At 35.1% G+C, this 21955-nt stretch overlaps 1 protein-coding gene across 1 annotated transcript in view; it reads left to right on the top strand.

Annotated features, from left to right (window-relative positions):
• Window positions 1-21955, top strand: part of Diaph2 (diaphanous related formin 2) — a 658778-nt gene that overhangs the window by 515873 nt on the left and 120950 nt on the right. Inside the window, exon 26 of the mRNA XM_028781865.1 lies at window positions 14760-14855. Coding sequence (XP_028637698.1) covers window positions 14760-14855 — 96 coding nt within the window. The remainder of the gene's footprint in view (window positions 1-14759; window positions 14856-21955) is intronic.

The following is a 21955-nucleotide window of genomic DNA, read 5'->3' as shown; positions in this document are numbered from 1 at the left end:
TGTGAAAGGTCTTTTCTTCTTCTATCAAAAGGAGAAAATGCATTCTCTGACATTAATAAAAGTCATGCTGACGTTCTTTTACAAGAGACTCGCCAAAATGACAAAGAGCATGAAAAATGTAATTAGGTATTTGGTTGAACTGAGTTGGTTGGTTTGTTCTCCTATCTGATATATTCAAATGCACAAAAATAAAATTACAATTAATAAGAAAGTGGAAACGTGGCAGACATATTGATATGCTTGATAATATTAAAGTAGTTGTCATTATTTTATGTGCTTATGGTAGAAAAAATAAATTTGACTTCTTTTTGCGAATGTTGCTGAATTTTCCTCTGAAAACCAGTATAATAATTGGATTTATTTATTCAATTCTCACTGAAGTACTAGCTGAATTAAGTTTCAGAAAAATAAACAAGTATTCTCTATCTCTAAATATATTAACTAATCTATAAAGGTTTGACATTCATTAATGCTTGCTGAGGGAAAAAAATGAGTTCTGGAGATTGTGTTTTTCTCAGCACTGCATTAACTTATTTCCACAAACCCTGCTTAAGCTTTGATTTCTAAATCTCTCCCCAGTGAAATCATACCTCAAAGATGTTTCATTAAAATGACAAGATAAGCTGTCTTGTATCCCTATGCCAGCTTGAGGAAAAGGGGCTGAATCTGGGAGATCTTGCAAAATTGTTCCTAAATTTTAGGGAAAAAAAAACAAAGAAGTATTAACCTCAACAAAAATGGGCAGCATCTTCATCATCAAAATAATAGTCCAAAGAGAAAGCTGCTGATATTCCAAGCCTTGGATTTCTGTGTGATCTTGTCATTGAGGTTGCATTATTAACTTGTACAGACTGAGAATATGGAGTTTTATGTTGTGGATTGTAAGAACTATTAGAAGTCTAGTTTTCTAGTGATCTGTTTTAGTGATCAACTTTATATGTTGTGCTGTATCTTATGGGTATTTGCCCACCTCTCTGTTTGGATATTTTCTTAGAGGGCTAATAGTAGTTTAAATTGCTTAACTGTGCTTCTAAATCTTATTTCAAACCATATGAAATTGCTGCAGTTTGACCACTTTTGACCTATAAAAATGCCAACTTCATATAGTTCAAGCTAATAAAAATCCTAATTCTCCAGTAGAGAAGGAACATCCTACTATTCCATAATCATTTTCAGTTATGGATGAAACTAAAAATCTACCCTACACTGGTTGATCATTTATAGGCTATTTGACATTTAAAGGAATTCCACTGCAGATTTTTGGCATTTAAAAGAAACTTTTAAGTAAGAAGACTTTCTCCTTGTTACTGCACTCTGGGAAACAGACCTTTGAAAAGATACCTAACAGGATGCGGGTCTCCCATGGCTATATTTCTTCTGCTTACATAGTGTTTCTTCACAGACATATTTGATATGTTGGTTAATATAACATTTTTTTCTTTATTCCAAATGAATATGCTATGATCATTCTAATTAGATCAAACAATGTTTGAATAACTTGAGTGCCAGTATCCAAATTATACTTTATGAAAGAGTGAATGATTAATCCATCCACTGCACTGCATCTTAATTATTCCAGGATTGATTCTGATGTAAGAGTTACCTCTTTTTCACTGTGCTCTCAAATCAAGGTAAATTTTAAAATATCACCATGTTTCAGAAAGTAAGAGATTCCCTAAGTACATTCTCTCTTCTTTGTTGAAGGCACTGTTAATATGAATGCTTACTTGCTAAAACAAACAGAGTGATACTTTTAAAGCTTCGTGGGTTGAGAAATTCTTTTAAAGACATCGAAATCTATCAGCTTTCTTCTTTTCTCTAACATAGAATGGCATAGTACTGTAAAAGACCCCAGAATACCATATGTCATAAGAGCACACGTAGAGTATTTCTTTGAAAGGATGGGGATAAATTTCCCCTATACTAAAAATCACTAGCTGCCATGGAAGCTCTGAGTGAAAAATGGTCCTTATCTTCTCTTTGTGGGCTGCAGTTTCCCTCTGTTTATATAGGCTATAAATAGGAATGAGATCAGATAGTATGCAAAGATTTTAGAGATGAGTTTAGATGAACAAATCATAAAGGGAACACAATAATACCTTGACTTAAATCTTTGCCAAGGGCTTTTGGTATCTTCACTTATACCTTTTGGCATATGCCACTTTTTATTTGAAGAGGAATAATAATTATAAAGAGTAAAAAATATTACTGTTCAGTAAACAAGTCAGATAATGTCTTGAATACCTTATTTAATAAAATCACTAGTGTTCTCCTTTATGATAGATTTGTCTGTGGCAATTTATTAGCATATGGATCTTACCAAAACAACTGCCTTACTAGAGTCTTGATTCCTAGAAGTATTTGATCCCTGCCTAAAGCATAATGTGAAAGTTGGCTAGTATTAATTTTTAATATGCAGTATTTTTCTCCTTTGACATATTATGTATCAAATTAGCAGAGTTTTTTCAATGAAGATTTTATTTCTTCTCAGCTTAACCAGCAAAGCTCTTTATTATGTGCAAATTCTCTTTCAACCTGACCTGCATCAAGGGAACAAGCATACATTACCTTAGGAGGATCCCTTAGAGTTTCTTCTGTGTTTGATCTGGTATCATGCACTGAATAAGTGTCCAGTGGTTCTACACTGATACCTTGGAAGAGTTCATGAGCAACTGCATAAAGAATAGGCTGAAGGACTGATGACTAAAACAATGCTTCCTTATCACACTTTCTCCAGAGCCATTTCTTTTAAGAGCCAGAGCAATAATCAGTTTGAAATTGTAAATCTTTTCTATTTAGTCACAAACACTTACATACACACAAAAACACTGCTCATTTGTATCAGGCATTATGACACATTTCTATAATCCAGGCACTTAGGAAGTCATGTAGGAGAATCAGGAGGAGTTCAAGGCCGTCTGGAATATATAGAGTTTAAAGCCTGCCTAAATAAATAATATTTCCCCTCAAAACTCTGACTACAGACCTATCCACTGTAATAAAGTATAAAAATATTTATGGGAATGGTATAACAGAAGCTGGATAAGATAGCATAGTTGTTTCATAGCATAGTATATGAGAGAAACCATGGGAGTGCTTGAATTAAAATCAAAGCAACACAAACGCCAAATATACATCTCAACCTAAAGCACTTGTGATGTTAAGTTCTAAGGAATGATGAGCTTTAAATGCCAACATTTTCTCTGGTTTTGTTAGGTTTTAGCAGGGTATTTAGTAGGGTATTTAGTGAGGTATTAATATTACCTATGACTTCATATTAAAAGATATACAAATAATAGGACTTAACATGATTATATCTCTAAGGTATTTGGTGCCTAATTTTGTAATTCTGTGCCATTTTCTTTTAACTAATCAACTCATATAATGGCACCCATAGTTTTTGCTCACTAAACTGTAACTATATGTTTTCTCTAAGGAATCATCTTATGTTTTATTGTCCTGTGTTCATGGACATTCAGAAGGGTTTAATTTTAGGAAACTTAAAGTTGGAAAAGCTTTGCACCAAGTAAAATGTTAAAAATACTACATGATTTAATTAATATTGCCTTGCTTTCTTTCTTGAAAGAAGGAATGGAAGAAAGGGAAGGAGGGAGGAAGGAAGGATGCATTAGGTTAATTCTTCTGACTTTTATACCAAGACTTTCAGCAAATCCTTCCTTTTTCCATCTTGTTCCATGGATGTAAATTGCAATGTTAAGTGGTGTTCACATATACTACAAGTGTCTATCTTCAGCTCTTTTCCTGAGGCAAGAGGCCCAGACAGCCCTTTTATGCTTTGCTATGCAGGCTTTGTGTTCCTCTGCTAGTTTCAATTAGGATGGATTGTTTTGTTGTTTGAAGACACCCATTGGTAAGATAGTATGCCTTCAAGTGTTAGCTATAATTAAACAGTAGCCCCCCCCCCCAAAAAAAAAAACCTCTCCAACCCTCTTTCAATTGGTCTGTCTTTACTTTGGATGACATTGGACTCAAAGACACAACAATAAAGGGTTAGTTGGCATCTCACAGAAGAGAAAATAAAAGTAAATGTTAGCAGTAGGTGCATATGTGTAGAGTACATGGGTATATAAAAATGGACATAAAAATACTGAAGAAAAGGGCTGGAGATATAGCTCATTAAAAATATGAAAGCCCCTAGTTTTGATAGCCAACACTGCAAAAAGAAAGAAAATAGTATTTGTATAGCTTAATATAATGGTAGCTGCCTATAATTCTAGCACTCAAGAAGCTGAGGAAGAAGAATCATGAATTCCAGGCCAGACTGGGATGCCTTATAGCCTCTGTCTTAATACAACAGGAAAGAAAACAACAGAACATTGAGATGATAACAGTAGTAGATTGAGAGAACTATTGTACATGCAAGGAGTATTGGTTACAGACTGGAATAGTGTATCAATTCACTGTGTAGCTTGATCACAGAGCTTCTTTGAACTCTTTCGTGATTCTCCTTACTCGTGCACAGATCCTTACAATGACTGAACCAGTTAATATCTGTGAAAAACGGTTAAAGAAGTAGTTATTTAAATGGTAGTCATTCCCTGTTTTCTTTATCTTCTTTTTGGGCTTCTAACTCACTAAGGAATCTCAATTCTTCAGAACTAAAACGGGGGCAGTGAGAGTAGTAGCATAGATTGTGACCTTTTTGCTCCTTCAATAACCTACATCCAAAAAAACTTAAGAGTAGTGAGTGAGTACTCTTTGGAGTACATATATGAATGATATTGAAACTACAACCAGAAACCTCTGGGAAAGGGGTTTTGGTGTCCCATGTCTAGAAGCAGTGGTTCCAAAAACCAACCAACCAAAAAATCAAACAGACAAAACAATTTTGTGTTTTTATACCTCTTTTTAGGTGAGAATTCTTAAATCATCTGGCTATTTGTTTTGTTTGCCTCTTACCCAAACTGATTTTGCCTTTCAAAAGAGAAACATTATTACTGTCTTGCATAAAATGTCTGTATTGGGTATTGAGGTTAGAGAGATGGCTCAGCAGTGAAGCTTCTGCAGAGGACCATAGTTCAATTCCCAGCAGCCACGTCAGGTTTCTCACTATGAGGGTTTTTGACACCTCTAAGCATGAACATTCTTTTGGGAAGCTACATTCATATACACAAACCTGCATACAGACACACACACACACACTTAAGAATAATAAAAAGTAAATTTTTCAAAATATTCAATATGTTGAACTGAATATGAGTATTTATAAAGGATACATCAGTTTGCACTCTCCATTTAGAATGCTCAGAAAAAAATGCAGAGGCCTGGGAGATGACTCAGAGGGTTAAAGTGTGCAAATGGCTCTGAAAGGTAAAGAAAATATCATATGCTACACATGCGACAGGGTCAAAAATTCAGTGTTCAATCCCCAATCAATTTTCAATCCTATCGCCATGTAAGCAAAATGTGTTCCCCGGAACCAACTTAAAGATCAGCTAGCATTAGAGCAGCAGAAATAACAGAGACACTGCCTAAACAAGGTGGAATGTGAGAAGCTACTCTGGAACATTGTCCTGTGACATCTACAAGTATGCTGTGGCATGTGCGTGACAACCCTCCTCCCACTGCCGCACACACTTACTTATTTTAATAATTAATTTATTTAAAAAATAGAAAATTCCATATACTCATGAATTTCCTGCACTTAAAAGGTAAATACCAAGTAAGTTGCTATGCAAAACTATGGAGTGACAAGGAATATATGCTAATAAAAACAGTGAAGTTATTAATTGCCTTTCTGCAGTTGCACAGGAACTTGTTGGGAAAGGTGATTCATTATAGAATCTGAAAAGCAAGAGAAGAACAGTACAGTTTGAAAGTTAGATTGACAGCTGATGAATTGTCCACTTACTCCTTGCATGCCAACCATCAGCAATTAAGAGATGCAGTCCCTTCATTTAGAGTTATGTTTATATACCCGGCAGTGGACTACCTCTACTGCTGGATGTGGGACATTTGCTACAACTGCCTGGGTATGCTCTCATAATGGCAGGTTTTGCAAAGTCATTTCTACTCCACACTTAGGTATGCTTTAGCTAGATACCAAGGAACATGCAAAGAAACTTTTTGGATAACTATTAAATTCAAGCTATCACTTCCAGATATACTACCTTGTAGATGGCTGTCTTTAGATTAGAAAACAATTCATCTTTTACCCTATTCGAAGTTAGCAAAGGAACACAAAGCCTGCATAGCAAAGCATAAATGACTGGCTGTGAACTCTTGCCTCTGTGGACTCTTGCCTCAATGAAGGAGCTGAAGCAAACACTTCTGGTATATATGAGAACAATTTAATATTGTATTTTACATCAGTGGATAAAGATGGGAAAAGAAATAATTTGAATTTGCTTGTGTGTGTGTGTGTGTATGTGTGTGTGTCTGTGTGTGTGTGTGTGTGTACATGTTTGCTGGTTCATACCTGTTTCATCCTTGGCTCTACACTGAAATCAGAAGCATCTCAGTTGTAAGAACCCTTTACTGAATGCTGATATTCTCGCTTACTTTCCACTATGGTGAAGCCTGTTTTATTTTACTGGCCCTTGCAAAGGTCCTTCAACACCTCAGAAGCAAATTTGAAGATCCATATAGTGTTTATTTTGGCAGTATGTGCTCTAGAGGAGGGATGGGCAACCTTTCTCTATAAAGAGCTGACTGGTAAACATTTTAGGCTTCCCAAGCAACAGTCTATGTCCCAACTAAATTCTGTTCATATAGCACAAAAACTGCCATAAATGATGAATTAGGAATGAGAGTGACTGTGGTTCCATGAGATGGTGGGGATTGAAAATTGAGTTTCTGACATTGTTGTCTAGCATACGATATTCTTTTTTGCTTTTAAAGCCGTTCAAGGCATGGAAACGATCCTTAGCATAGAGGCTGTAACAAACTGGAGACAAGTGGCTTGTAACCATCAGAGCTAGGTTCATCCCTACTCAAGGCATTTGTGTTCTTTTGTTGGTTTTCTGTCTAACCATCCCCAGTTTCAGAACCAGAGAAAATTCATTAATCTATCTTTCTTTCAGTTTCTTTGCCTGGTATCCAAAATGGGATATAATTTTAATTGAGTTTATATTGTGTGGTGTATACTAGGCTCTCCATAATTTTAGATGTTATCAACATTCCTACCTCCAAAAAATATCTTTGCCTTATTTTATCTGAAAGACTCGATTTCGTTGCTTTTCTTTTCACCAGTGTTTCATGCCCTTAGTAAATGATTGATTCTGATAAAACACACAAGATATTTCAAATGTCTCTTTGAAATATTAATTATTTAAAATATTGGATGTGAAGTATTTTATCAGCGGCATCAACAATGTTTTTCCTGGTAAACATTAACATTCAGGTTTATTGGGTATTTGTTTATTTATAGAACACATAATTTTCAACCACTAATATTCTAGCATATAGGTAGCTGAAGAGAAAATGAGTAAGCATAAACATTATTTTTTAACTACCATTTCCCATTAAGCTCTCTTTCCTCAGGCAAGCTGCCAGAAATGTGCCTCTGGCCAAAAAGTTCCTACACAGAAAGTAAACCATTAGAAATCCATTCATTTGTTTTAACAAGCTTAACTCAATTTCCCTAATAAACTCTTACATAGCACACAACATGTAAGTAGTTGGGGCAAAATCGTCTAAGTGTTGATCATTCATCAGTTTAGAGTGGAATATCCAATTACCTTATGACATCATCCACCCCTCCCCTAAAAAAGTATGTTCCCTGACTCTAAATACCTAAAACAGTTCCCTTAAGTTGAAATTATCTCGAAAGAGTGTTATGTATTTTGATGTTTATGTGGACCCTGTAGTTTACTTCATTGGTGGAAACTCATTGATTACCTGTTCTGACAATAAGGTAACAAAATGAGTATACTTTGTGGAATATTGTCCACCCCACCCCCGATACTTGTAAATTTAATTACAGGGGTTTAATTCTGTAAATGGCTGGAACCTGGGAATGCAGTATTTTTTCTATTTTCTCTGACAAATGTTTGTCACTGTATAGTATAATCATCAACCTGTTCCAGCTTAGCTCGGGGTTGCTAGTGGTTTCTTCTAAGGTCCGATGATTGCAAGTTTTTCTCCTTTTGAACAGGAGCATCTGCCTTGTCACTTCTCTTAGAACACTGTGCTTTCTATTTATACCTGCTTTTAATCTCTCTGGAATAATATCTTGATGCTTTTTACCACAGTTTCTGGCTGTAAATCACTTTATAAACCATTACCTTAGGGACCATCTGCTGGTTTTTCCAAATCACCATTAACTTCTTTCTAATTAAACCACAAACAAGCAAAAACCTGCCATCAGGTAGTGGCTTTCTAGGTGCTACAGACTACAATACATGTTGTTCAGGATTCTTTTACATCTGTGAAGTCAGTTTGATTTCTCTTATTTCTGACTCACTCATGGCACTACTCTTAGGCTTAGCCAGAGACATTAATGTTTGCAGCATGGTGTACTGTTTCTATTGTATTGCAGGGGCTTTTCTTGGTCTTTATTTCCTCCTGTTGTTCCAAGTTAAACTATGAGACCTATTTATCAGCCCAGGGCCTTCATTTTTTTGTTGATTCCTGAGAAAGGATTTTGTTTGCTTCTTCGTTGATAAGTGAGCAATCTTCTCATTCCGTGTCATGTGCAAATCCATACATCATGCACATGTTCTTAATCTGGACCATGATAGATTGTGTGAGAAAGCTTGAATCTAACACTGCTTTTTCTTGCGCTCCACTTGTCACTGCCTTCTTATGCTGTCAGCTTCCGTTTACTGCTGCTGCTGACCTTGCTTTCAAAACCAATTTGACTTTTCTACATAGACTTTTACTAAAAGTGTCCAAATGGACCAGCTAAGTTGGCCCAGGCTTATATGCAGAACAATATATGCCACTGTGGACTAAATTCTATTCTTTTTTCACAATTGATTTCTCTCCCATGCTGCTCTTTTTTGTAAAATGCTATGATGCTGGTCTCGAATGTCACCTTCAGCGCACTACTTTCCTCCTGAAGATCTAACCATGGATTTTTTAGAGTTGCTTGAAGCCCTTCGGATCTGTTCCCTTTGATAGTTTAAACCCATTTAGATCTGTTCTCTGATTTCTATCTCATTGTAACTGTGGGTCTTTCAAGTCTTTCTCTCCTCGTGGCTTATTGTGCTGGCCATACTTACTTTCTCTCAAGTGACTATGCTAATTCAAAATGACCTCCACTCTTTTCCTCATTGAGAACTGTATGGGTTGGGAGTAGGGATGGAGTTCAGTGGTAGAGTGCTTGCTCAATAAGCACAAAGTCCCGGCTTCAAACCCCAGAACCATAAAAATATATAATAAGAAAGGGCTTGAGAGGTGGCTCAGCAGGTAAGAGCACTGGCTGCTCTTCCAGAGGACACGAGTTTGATCACTAGCACCCACATGATAATTCACAACCATCTGTAATTCCAGCTCTAGGGATCCAACACCCTCTTATGCCCTCCACGGTCACCAGGCACACACATGGTACACAGACACACATGCAGGAAAAACACCCATACTAAAACACCCATAGCAAAAATAAATACTAAAATCTTGTAAAGTGTATAATAACAACAGTCAAAAGTAATATCAGGTGATAGAAATCAGAAGTTACCCCAAGTGGTGGATATAAGAAAGAGAGGGTGATTATGTCCGTGAATGATGGTGGTTACATGGGTATATATCAGTTTGTTGAAACACCTCAAACTATACGCCTGAGATCTGTAAGTTTTATTATTTGTAAGTTTGTATACTTGTGTTATATAAAGAAAGAGAATGGCCACACACAAATATGCATTGAGTTACAGTCTAAATCTGATTGTCTTTAAACCAGTTATAATAGTTGATGGCTTGGTTCTACTTCTCTTTCATTTACATGTAACTACAATATCTAAATTACTACAAAAATTATTACAAAAATTTAATGGTTTTGGAGGCTTGATTTAAGCCCTACTGATTCATACCTTCTATCCCTGTTTCTCTAATTCATAGAGAACATAGTTGAATTTTTAAAATTAATATATACAAATACTATCTCATATAGAAGGGCCTTACCCTCAGTAAGAAACATTTGTTTCTTTGGTGTCACTTATCACTAGTTGATACTGAGTTTCTTCAGTTTTGACAGGGATCTTCAGTTATAAATGGAAAATTTGAGGAAACTAAAATGAAGTCATTATGCTCAGGTTTTTAAGATTTTAGGAAATTACATCCTTAATCTGAGCCTCTCCAGAACTGGAAACTTTTGAAAAGATTTGAGTTGTGGATTAGGTATGATCAAGTGATAAAATATACACAAATAATATAAAAATATTATAAAATCCAACAGACTGTGAAAACTAGAACACCTGTTCCTAAGCATTTTAGATAAAGTACATTGAACTCATATTATGTTTAGATTAGTATTTCTCAAGCCTAGTGAATTAGTGTACCATCTTCAATAATAAAAGTGCCCATTACACTGTTTAGTTAATAGATGAATAAGGAATATTCGAATTAACAATGTTTGATACCAGAATGAAAGCAAAGAATCGTAAACAGTAAAGCAGCAACATTAATGGAAGACACATAACTCAGAGGTCAGACATTCAACTGCTACACGTAGTATAATAAGCTATATGAGTTATATGTTCTCATTTTCTTATCATTTTCTTTGCTCTTCAACTTCTATAAAGGAGTACAAAGATGCTGCAAGGTGGGTGGTATATATACAATGGCTTTGTAGCACTCTAGAGGAGCCCTAATATTGTAGTTTAGGAAATCCCTAATCTACTATAATGAACTCAATGCAAAGCTACATAGCATTTGCCCTGGAGAAACATATAACTTTGTTTTTTAAAGCAGGCAAACCTATCATTCACCTTAGATAGAAGCTCTGTGTCATGTAAGACTATTGCTATAAAAATAGACTTTTAAAATGTTTAGAACTGTGAGAAGCCCATAGAGAATTCTCTGACATCAGTATGTGCTAGCCACCAGGGAATAGTTTTGCACAAAAGCATACCAGAGAATATTAATTTACCTAGTGTTTATTTTAATCTGTAGCATCTCTAAACACTTTTAGGGAAATAAGTCAACACCATGTAGGTTAACTTTAATGCTGAAAACTGAGTTTCGCCAAATACTGAATGATAAATCCTATGGGAAACATGAAGCAGAAGGTGTCACCCACGCCTTTCCTTTCATCAGGTGATAAACTGCTCACAGAGGCCTGAAACTGCATGCAGCCTGCCTAGCTCCTCAGTGTTCTTGGTGACTAATTGTGTGATGAGAGATTATAAAGTGGACTGTGGATTGTTACTTCTCAGCCATGCCCACATATAATCGTTTCAGTGGCTAAAAAGCATTGCAAAATTACCTCATGCTATTCCTTTACTTGGCAAAATAAGTATTGATAGTTTTTAAAAAGCAGCTGTTCTGTGTTTAATATTCTTCTTTTACAATAGAGAAGAAACATGTTCTCTCATTGAGTTAACTTCATACACAATAAAAAGTCACTCACTACTAATTACATATAAATATGAATTCATAGTTAAGCGAACTTGGAAATTTTAAGTGAACTGTCATTCTCACAATTCAATCATAAACCAAATTTCACTGAAATTCATTCAAAATGAAAAGTAATATTTTTCCAGTGACCAGAGTGTTTTTCATTTTGTTTTGGAAAGAATGCTGATTGGTCCTGTGATTATATTTGTAAACCTTAGATATGTGAAGGTTAGACATTCTATGAAAATCACTCAGCTTCTTCTAAAGTTGGCATGGAGCAGATGAAAATGTAATGAACTGAAGAAATTTCATTCTTCTCTTTGATAAGTGTGAGATGTTTATCAACATCTGTTCTTGCTGTTCCTGTTGTGGTTTTAGAAACACTATATAGTATATGTTTTGTCAACAGAAACAGTATCGCCCCCAGGGCATGAGTACTGGATAATGAGAGAAAAAACTTTGATGGTTTATGATATAGATAAACATAACAGAACATAAACAGATAAGCAGTAGTTCCATGATTATAATCTTGTTGATGATGTTATAATTTTTTAAAGATATGGATTCTCTGTTTAACCCTGGCTGTTCTGAAACTCACTCTTGTAGACCAGGTTAGTCTCAAATTCAGAAATCCACCTGCTTCTACCTCCATAGTGCTGGGCCTAAAGCTGTGAACCACTACCACCCCGGCATGACTATAAATCTTAAGAAAGATAAACATCAGGGAAAATATGTAAATATGTGAGTGAGGAAAGGAATGATGATGAGAAATGTGTTATATCATAATAGTTCAAAAAAGGCTAGGGAACAGGATGGACTTTTACCATCTTTATGCTTGTATTCCACACTTTTACTCTAATCAAAGTATAATATCATTAAATATTTTTAATGAAACAATATCCATGATGCTATATTTATCAATTTTCATATTTTCATTTAACTTATAGAAACCATAGCTATATGCCATTTCCATACTATTTTATGCACTTGTTTGCACATGCTTATTTATGCAGTTTTTATAATTACCATTTTCCACAAGACCTCATGAGATCCACTTGCATTGTTACCCTCTCACTGTTCATTAGCTGTGAAAATTTCTTCTCCATCTTTATACTTCTTTTCGTGACTTCTGGTTAAATATTGCAGTTCAGAGGCTGAGGAGAACAGTTAGTGGATACAAGTGCTTGCTGTGAAAATGAATGCAGAAGGATCCAAATTTGAATCCCCAGAACTCATCTCAAAGCCATCCATAATAAATTAAGTGCCTAGAATTCCAACACTCCTATAGTGATGTGGGAGGCATAGGCACCTAAAGCTCTATTACTGGCAAGCCTGGTATTAAGTAGTCCCAATGGAGATCCAACAACAACAAAGAGAATTCATCTCCAGCAAGGGAGAGAGTAAAGACTGGCATGCTGAGGTTCTTATCTGGGTTCAATATAGGCTATGCTCTTAGACATTTCTCGATCTCCTGTTTTGCCACAGTGCTATTTGGCGAACCTCTAAAACTCAAGTTTGATCATGTAACATAGTTTCCTATTGCTTTTAATTGCACTGCTCAGTATGGTGACGAAAAGCCACATGTGCTATTGAACGCCTGAATTCCAGCTAATCAGAACGAAAGTGTACAAAAGAACATATGCACTAGATTTGTAAGATTTGATCACATAAAGTATGTCAAGTACATCATTATTTCTAAATATATTTTCTTTAATCTGAATGATTTAGATTCATATTTTGGTTCCTTTACACATATCATTTGATGTCTAACTTTCCTTATTCATACCTGAAAAGATATGTCAAATTTCAAATTTCAAATATCTAATACATAAAATTTAATTATTCTAGTCACATTCTATCTATACCTAGCTATTTAATTACTTTGTTACTCTTTTTTTTGTTCAGAGATATTGGGTGATGATTCAAATATGTCACTGATCTTAATATTTAAAAAGCACAGTCTCTCTTTCTCTATTTAATAGCTGGAAATAACCTCTCTGCTACATTTTCACCAGATATTGGTTTGAAGAATCTCTGTGTTTCCTTTCCATTTTTATTCAATATCCTGTCTTAGCTTATTTTCAAAGGATAAATAATTATAACATTGAAGAAGTTTCAAATCAAATAAAGAACATAGTGATTTTAGCTTGTTCTTATGCCATAAGAGAAAATTTCCTGTAATATAATAGTGCCTCTTAAAGCTAAATAGGATTTGAATTTAACCTTAGACTGGAATGGGAGATAGTATCTTCTTCCTTAACCTCTATTCTTTTCTTATCCTTCCTATTTGCAGATATCCCATACTCCCATAGAATTGTTCATAGGAGCTATCTAGGGTTCTTTTCATCAGCTAGACAATGTGGCATGAGAAGACTCAGGTCCCTGTGGATTATATATAGCACAGTAACTTTTTTGTCAACTAACACTCTATTATAAATACTGTTAAGAATATCAGGAATGTGCTTCATGGCCAGAGTTGTCAAAGATAAGAGTATGGTGTAATATCTTAAATGTTGTTCCTGTTAGGAATTTCCATAAACATTCTTTCAGTACTCTCCATTCTTGTTTCTAATAGTTCATTCCTATAAGAAAAGTCTTTAAGCATGAACCAGCATTCTAAAAAGCAAATGAGATTTTTTTTTTTGGCTGATGTCTCTCAATATAAAATATGGTCTTTCAGGTGTTGTGGTCACCTTTTCTTTATAGAATGTCAGCAATTCAAAATGAGTAAAGGATATGGATTAGGTAAGAATTGAATGCAAATGTGTTTTGCAAATAGTGTTCTTTGAGATAATCGCAGATGATGGTTGAAGGCTGATGGTATTAATACAATCAGTATTTAACCTTGTATAACTCTGCTTCATCAAATCGCACCCTGCACATTGATTGCATTAAGCCAGGTCAGTGGTTTCTTGCATAGGAATATCTTAGAAGAATCTTAACAGGAAGGCAGCAGTAGCTGATCAGCTGCTGTTTATTTGCATACTGAGTGTGTCATCAATAATACAAAAGACAAGGTCTTTAAGTTGAAAGAACAGTGGGATTGGCATGAATTTTGCTTAATGGTGCGTAATAAGCAAAGTAGTCTGTGATGCTAGAAACTGACAGGAGCCATTAAGTTAAAACAGATATATGTCTTTAATTTAAGGGTATTATGTAAATCTGACAGGAGTTTTTCCCCTTTATTTTCCTGTAGTTTAACTTTAATTGCTGTAAGATTAATTCTGATTTCTCTCATCCTCCAGAGGGTGATGAGACTGGAGTGATGGATAATCTTCTGGAAGCCCTACAGTCAGGTGCAGCATTCAGAGACCGCAGAAAGCGAATTCCAAGGAATCCAGGTAAGCCCCACTTTAGCTTACATACGTAGTCTGGTGATATGTGAATGTTCTGCATTGAGGCCATCTTCCATAAAAGAAAAGTGGACTTTCTCAGAAACATGGTCTTTTCTCAGTTGATCTTAGGTCATGTGTGAAAACTGAGCAGGCCCCTCATACGTTTGCAGGTTTTAACCTTGTAAATATATCTTATATACTATGTGTTTGAAAAAAATTAGAAACAAGGACTCCCACTGTGTTTAATATTAAATATTTTAATTGTTATTTTATGAGCATGAGGCTTGGGTAGAAGGTAATTAAAAACTATAACTGTAATTAAATCATTAAAAGTAATTGACTCAAGAGTATTATATTAGCCCTTCCCAGATAAGGAAACTAAGTCAGAATTTGTTTCTACAGCTGAGTTTTGGTTTTCACTTAGTATTGTTAATAGTGGGAGAATCACCATGATCCTCAAAACTCAGAGAGTACTGGAGCAATTGTTTGCTCGTTTTGTTGTTTTGTTTTGTAACAGACAAGGTTATGGTATGAAAGCTGGTCACAGTGGGGAGCTGCATAAAGGAAGCAGGACAAGTAGAACTTGGCTTCTGTTGAGACCATGGGTCTGAGAAATTGTAACTGCTTCAAGGTGATCCAAATCAGCTTGTCTCATCACTCTTTCCAGGATCACTTTCTCATATCTTCTTTTCATGTCTTTCTTGATCTAGGGAAAAAAGCTAGGCATGTTCATTTTAAGTTTCCCCTTCTTGTGGTATAAAGCTATTTGGACAAGTAATCAAAAAAGAAAAAGTAATACCTAATATGCAAAAGCTACTTAATTTAAATTAGTATAATTTGACTTAACTAGTTTATACTCCCCCAAAATGGTCTGTGTTTGGACTTAAAGTTACTATAAAGTTACTTTAAATTAATAAATTAATAGAAACTGGTAGCCATTAAAATTCATTAATGGAAAGAAAGAGTAGTACTTAATGCTGAGTTGTCCATAAAAGCTTTGGGCAATGCTGAAATTCATAGCTATATCACATGTAAGTTATATTCATCTTTTTCCCATTTTGGTAAATGTTCTGTTTGGGTAATGGTTAATGTTCCACATTTGCCCTACATAGAAGGCTTATATAGATTAGCTTAGTGAAGATTTGATTGAGGGGAGAATAGTTCTTTGATTGGCAGATGAGAACACTTTATGTATATAAAGTCATTAAAGATGCTCTTTAACAATTTTGTAAAACTTAGGAAAAAAATTTTTAGAAACCTGTTCATATGTTCATAATAAGTTTGTTTTATATGGCAGAGGCTAGGAGAAGTACCCTCAGACATGTAGGAGACAATCAGTCCTCCATCTTCTATCTGTCTGAGTAAAATGGTGACTACATGCTATCAGAGGCTTCTTCCATCCATTAGGAGTAACACTAGAAGTACTAGTTGGTAAAAAGCAAACTGTTGTCGTCAATATATTTCTCTGCTAAGAAACTAACAAGTTGTATAAATTAAATCATGTTATTCTGGGCCATCAAAAAAGTGTTATTACTTTCTAGTCTATATATACTAAGCATACACATTTATTAAACCCCTGGTCTATATATACTAAGCATACATACCCCTGCTTGATAAGTCTCATACCTCACTCTGATTCCTGAGAGCCTATGCACAACAGGGAGATCTTTCATTCAATGGATTTTCCATATGTTTGGTACTTAACACAAAATAGTGCTGTTGACTGTGAAACACCAGGAATATCTTCAGAAAAAAAATGTGATTATACTGATTCCATGTAATCAAAATTGCAATATCTTTTAGAGTGTAGATTGCCTGTATAAGCAACAACAAAACATAGTCCATTTATCTTTCTGATGGTCATTCCTAGTAGCAACAGCCAAAGCAGACATCCTGAGTTAAGAAGAAACTAGAAGGGCTGTGGAGGTAGGGAAGGTGAGGAAGAAAATGAATCATAACCCAAAAACAACCAAAAAGTCCTTCCTGCTTCTTTCCTGTCTCTGCCTGTCTTTCCTTTCTGAGCTTGATCACCTTGGCATGTCAGTTCCGTAGTTCCTTAGTTACATGGTTTGGTTCCATTCCAATATCACCTTGATTTGTTATTCTGAAACTTTCTCCAGTTCTACACTGGAATTCTAGGCCCTTTACCAGAACTGCTATGTCAAGATAATAAGATAAAAGCAGAAAAGCAAAACTAGGAAAAATGCTAATTGCCCAAGGAAGGAAGGAGTTTGAAAAGACAGCCCAGCCCTGAAAATAATCATCTTAAAATACAGCGAAATGACCAGGAGCAATGAAAATGAACCATTCTGCTACTGTGCTTGTTATTTCCACTATCACTCCTCATAGATAGAATTACTGTATGCAAACTCAGAGATGTACCACTGAGGTTCTAATTTCAAAACTCTATTCAATTCCATGTTCAAACACATGAGGTACTAGAAAATCAAAGTGTTGATAAATTATATGATTAGTTGCCGAAATTACCATTTTTCACCATAGAACACACACACACACGCACAAGAAGCATCATAGGGAAATAAGAAAGCATTCCCAATTATTGCCTCTGGTCCATTACATTGAGTGTACACCATTTCTGTTCCATTCTGTTTAGAAGATTGTCCTAGCTTGCTGTGATAAAACACCATGATCAAAAGCAACTTGGGAAGGAGGTTTATTTTAGTTTAAAAGGTACTATGAGTCATCAGTGGAAGCCAAAACAGGAACTCAAGGCAGAAACATAGAGGCTGACCAAGGGTGGTACCCACCCCCCACAGTTTGCTGAAGCCTTTTATCAATTAGCAATCAAGAAAATGTCTCACAAACATGGCCACAGACCAATCTGACTATGTAGCAATCTCTCAATTGTGATTCTATCAAATAACATTGGCCTATGCCTACTTGACAGCTGAAGCACTATAAGATATTTGAGGGTAGACACTCATATCACAAATGTTACTAAAAATATCAATAAGTAGATATGATGTATGCTCTAACCAGTCAAAATTCACAGAGGCAACAGATAACTACATGGATTATACTGATACACAGACTGAATAGTAACCCACATCACAGGCTTTGTTGATATTAAGTTCAGGGAAGTGAGCCCTAAATAGTTATTAATTTGTTGTACATGTGTTCTGTGAAAAGTACTATACTAGACATGATAGAAGATGCAGAAATAATTAAGATAAGATTCCCTTAGTTATAAAACCCTTGTATCTTACTTGAAAGATAAAAAGCACAGAAAGACTACAGAATAATGCTAAAGATAGTAGGTATTAAACAACAGGTGTTAATAATATACTATGTGAGTTCAGAGGAAGAAGATAGCATGCCTTATTGGATATATCAGAAAAATAATCATAGAAGAAAAATATTGAAGAATGAGAAGGGGTTTTAACAGTGGGAGTTGGAGGTGAGGGTCATGGTTGCCTTAAAATGAAATGTCATAAAGAAAAACATGGAGACTAAAAATCAGCAAGCCTTTTTCACAATAGCAAACAATGTAGCATAGAAGCAAAAAGGATATAAAAAGCATAAAGATGTTGAGATAAATCTGAAAAATAAGTTTGTGATACATCATGAAATACTGAGGTAAGAAACTAATGTATTAGCATGAAATCCTTTAGAGAGTGGGAAGCTAAGGATTTTTAAACAATAGGAACATTATCAGTGGTATGCAACATAACATGTAAGCTACAGCAAGGGATACGTGTGACTCTATTACACATATACAAAAAGTCTTGCCTTTTTAAGAGCTTTGAATTGGTTTGTAAAGAATATACCCACTCAGGAGCTGAGGAGATGGCTCAGTTAATAATGTGCTTACTGTGCAAGCATGACGACTTGAGTTTAGATCCCCAACACCCATATAAAAGCTACATGCAGTAGCTTGTGCCTATGAACTTAGAGCTTTAGAGATGGAGGCAGGAGTATCTCTGAGACTCGCTGGGCAGCTGGTCTAGTTGAATTGGATAAGCGAACTCTAGGTTCAGTTAGAGACCTTGTCTGGGGCAGGTGAGATAACTCATTGGGTATGGAGAACTCAGTCAAGCCTGATAAGTTGAGTTCAATCACTAAGACCTTCATGAAGAAAGAAGAGATTTTATACCTACAAGTTTCCTTTAATCTCCCAACTTGGGCTATGGCATTCATGAACAATTCACAAACATACAAACACACACAATAAGTAAGTAAAACATTAAAGAATTTCTAAATAGAAAAGAGATATCCTACCCTCCCCCCCTAAAACAACAACAACAACCAAAAAACAAAACAAAACAAAAACAAAAACTGACTTTGAGAATATTGAGGACAACACCCTATTATTGACTTCTGGCCTCCATGACTGCACATACAGATGCATGTGTGCACGCACACATACACACAGACAAACACATACAGGCAACTTGTCCAAACATATACCCATACAAATAAAATAAATTAAAAATTAATAGAATATGTTTTTAATACTGTCACAGAATTCAGAAGAAATATTGAAGCTCTAGACACAGATAGTATGACTTCAGCTGTAGAGACATTAAATGTCTCCTTAGTGCCATTTGTAGGCTTAGGTACTGCAGCAGTAAAACCAAACAAGATATTTGGCTTGAGGAGCTCAAATACTTTTGGGGAAAACAAGAATGTCAAGTATGTGATTAAATTATAATGTAGTCTTTTGTAATCAAGATAAAAATAGTGCATCCATGTGCCATAGGAATCAAAGAGATTTCCCTTAACCTCTATCATTTCTCCTTTGTATCCTGAAAATATAGCAATTTTTTTCTCAAAATTTAGTACATAAAAGAACCACCTTGCTCTCCCTTAACAATTAAGTATAGATTTATCAACTAAAATGTGCTTATCTTATATGGGCTTTCTTTGTTATATCCTTTGTTACCATTTAGTTTCATTATGTTTATAATTCACGTTGGAGAGAATTGCCATCAATATTCCTGATTTGATCCTAATAAGGTCAGGCATAAGCTTCAGAGAAAAAAAATGATATGGAAAAAGATATCATAAGAAGGAAAAATATACTTAAAATACAAATATATAACTCCACATTGAATTTTTTCTACTAAATAGCAATAGAAATCTAGAGCTTGCTTCTCTGTTTCAGCCAAAACAACTTCTTTCCTTGTCCACTGTAAATAAACATAAGGGATATCTCTCCAAGAGATATCTAATATAGCTATTTTGCTTATAGCTAGATTTTAATATATAGTTCTGACATTAATAATGCAAGAGAAACATAGTGAAGAAATGAAACAGAGGAAGAGACTAAATGTGTTTTGGCTTCAGAATCACATTGGGCAACCAAGAGAACTACATTTGAAAGAACAAGAAACTCGGGAAATACTCACTCCTAGTTTGTATACATTAACAAGGTAACAGTATAAATGAGAAGCTGTAATTTGCCATTTGAGAGTAGACAAGAGACAAGATACAATATTATATATAGCAGAGGACAGAACCAACTCTAAGTGTTTGAAAAAATATTATTCTAAATAAAGCTCACATTTTTCCGGTCCTCTCTGCTTCACATAAATACAAGAAGTTTTGCTGGCTCTGTCTCTGTCTATACGCTCAGCACTTCAGCTATAGGAATGGGCATCAGAAGCATTTCTTGATGTTCTCAGAAGTCACTTCATAAACAAAATCGAAGCATGCACTACCCTTTCCCTTGTAACACACATCCATCCCCATGCCTGCTGCTTACTCTAGCAACTGGGACTCTTACGTCTTCATGATATCAAAACTTCATGGTTGTCATAGATGAAGTGAGGGCAGGATGCCTCTCTCTTCTGTAATTGTACACCCCTGTTGCACCAAGAAGCACTGCTTATGTGTCATAGCCATATAGAACTGTGGAGAAACTACATTCTGTTTCAGGCACAGCCTTTCTCATCAGATGTTACTCTATTAGGAAAATTCCAAAGACAAACCCATGGTAGATCCCAGGTAGCACGTAGGTGCAGCCTTATTTTTTGATAACTAAACTCTTTGAAAATGTTATGTTTCTCGGTTTAGTATTGCTAGGTTAAGATTGCCAATAATTCTAAGCTCTTTTGCACCCAAGATGACCTCTCTTCTATTCATTCGTTTCTATTTTATAAATTGTAGATATTATATTACCCTACCAAACCTTGTTTAGTATACAGCATACTTATTATCTTGTGTATTATGTTGAACTTCTGATAAATAAAGGTAATAAAACCACCTAGGGAAACAACAGTATAACATTCTTCCAAATAACATTTAGTAGTCAGTTACTACCAACCATCCAGTAGGATTAGGCTCTTGGAATACGCACCACAAAATGGAAACTGAGCCTGTGGCAACATTTTAGTTTTAAGTCATAACAATAATTTTGAAGCCATTTTAAACTGTAGTAACACCCCACTATTTTTTTTTAAAAAAAGGATTTAACTATCAGGAATTTATTGGTAACCTTAAAAACCATTTTAAGAATGTGGTAAAGAGGCACAACAGGTGTCAGGTAGGGATTTGAGATAGGATAGATTTCAGATTGCAATGAGTTCCAAAATGCTATTAACTTTTAAGACTGAGTACTTAAGATTTGTTTTTTTATAACTCCATAAAATTGTAAGATGAAATATATACCTATATTCATTGTGTAATATTTGCTTTTCTTGACTTCCTTTTATTTCATTTCTAAATGAAAGCTACATTTTACTTTTGAAACTTACATACACATGTATTGATTAAGATTTAGGTTTGCATTAAGAAAATGAGAAATAAAGAATTACTATGTTGTCTATTCTTGATCATCCTTTGACCACTAGTAAACCAGTTTTGAGTGCAAATTCTTTCTGCCTGATTTATATGCAAAACTGTTCTAAGCATATACTGACGATGTTCTCTATAGAAATTTCATTTTTGCTTATCTGTTAGAAATAGAAATCAACATTACTGTGAGTGGAATTCCATGAAAACAGAGTATATTTTGTGGGGCAACTCAAATTCCCTCTGTATGATACCTTTATATGACCTTCCTATTCAGTAATGTTTAATCTTGACAAGTGAAGAAAAACAGTGAGGTCCTGATAAAAAATGAATATAACTGTATGCCATCACTC

Source organism: Grammomys surdaster, unplaced genomic scaffold (assembly GCF_004785775.1).
Source record: "Grammomys surdaster isolate TR1022 unplaced genomic scaffold, NIH_TR_1.0 61, whole genome shotgun sequence".
Classification (NCBI taxonomy): Eukaryota; Metazoa; Chordata; class Mammalia; order Rodentia; family Muridae; genus Grammomys; species Grammomys surdaster.
The sequence above is the reverse complement of the archived record's forward strand: the minus strand, read 5'-3'. Positions and strand labels throughout refer to the sequence as shown.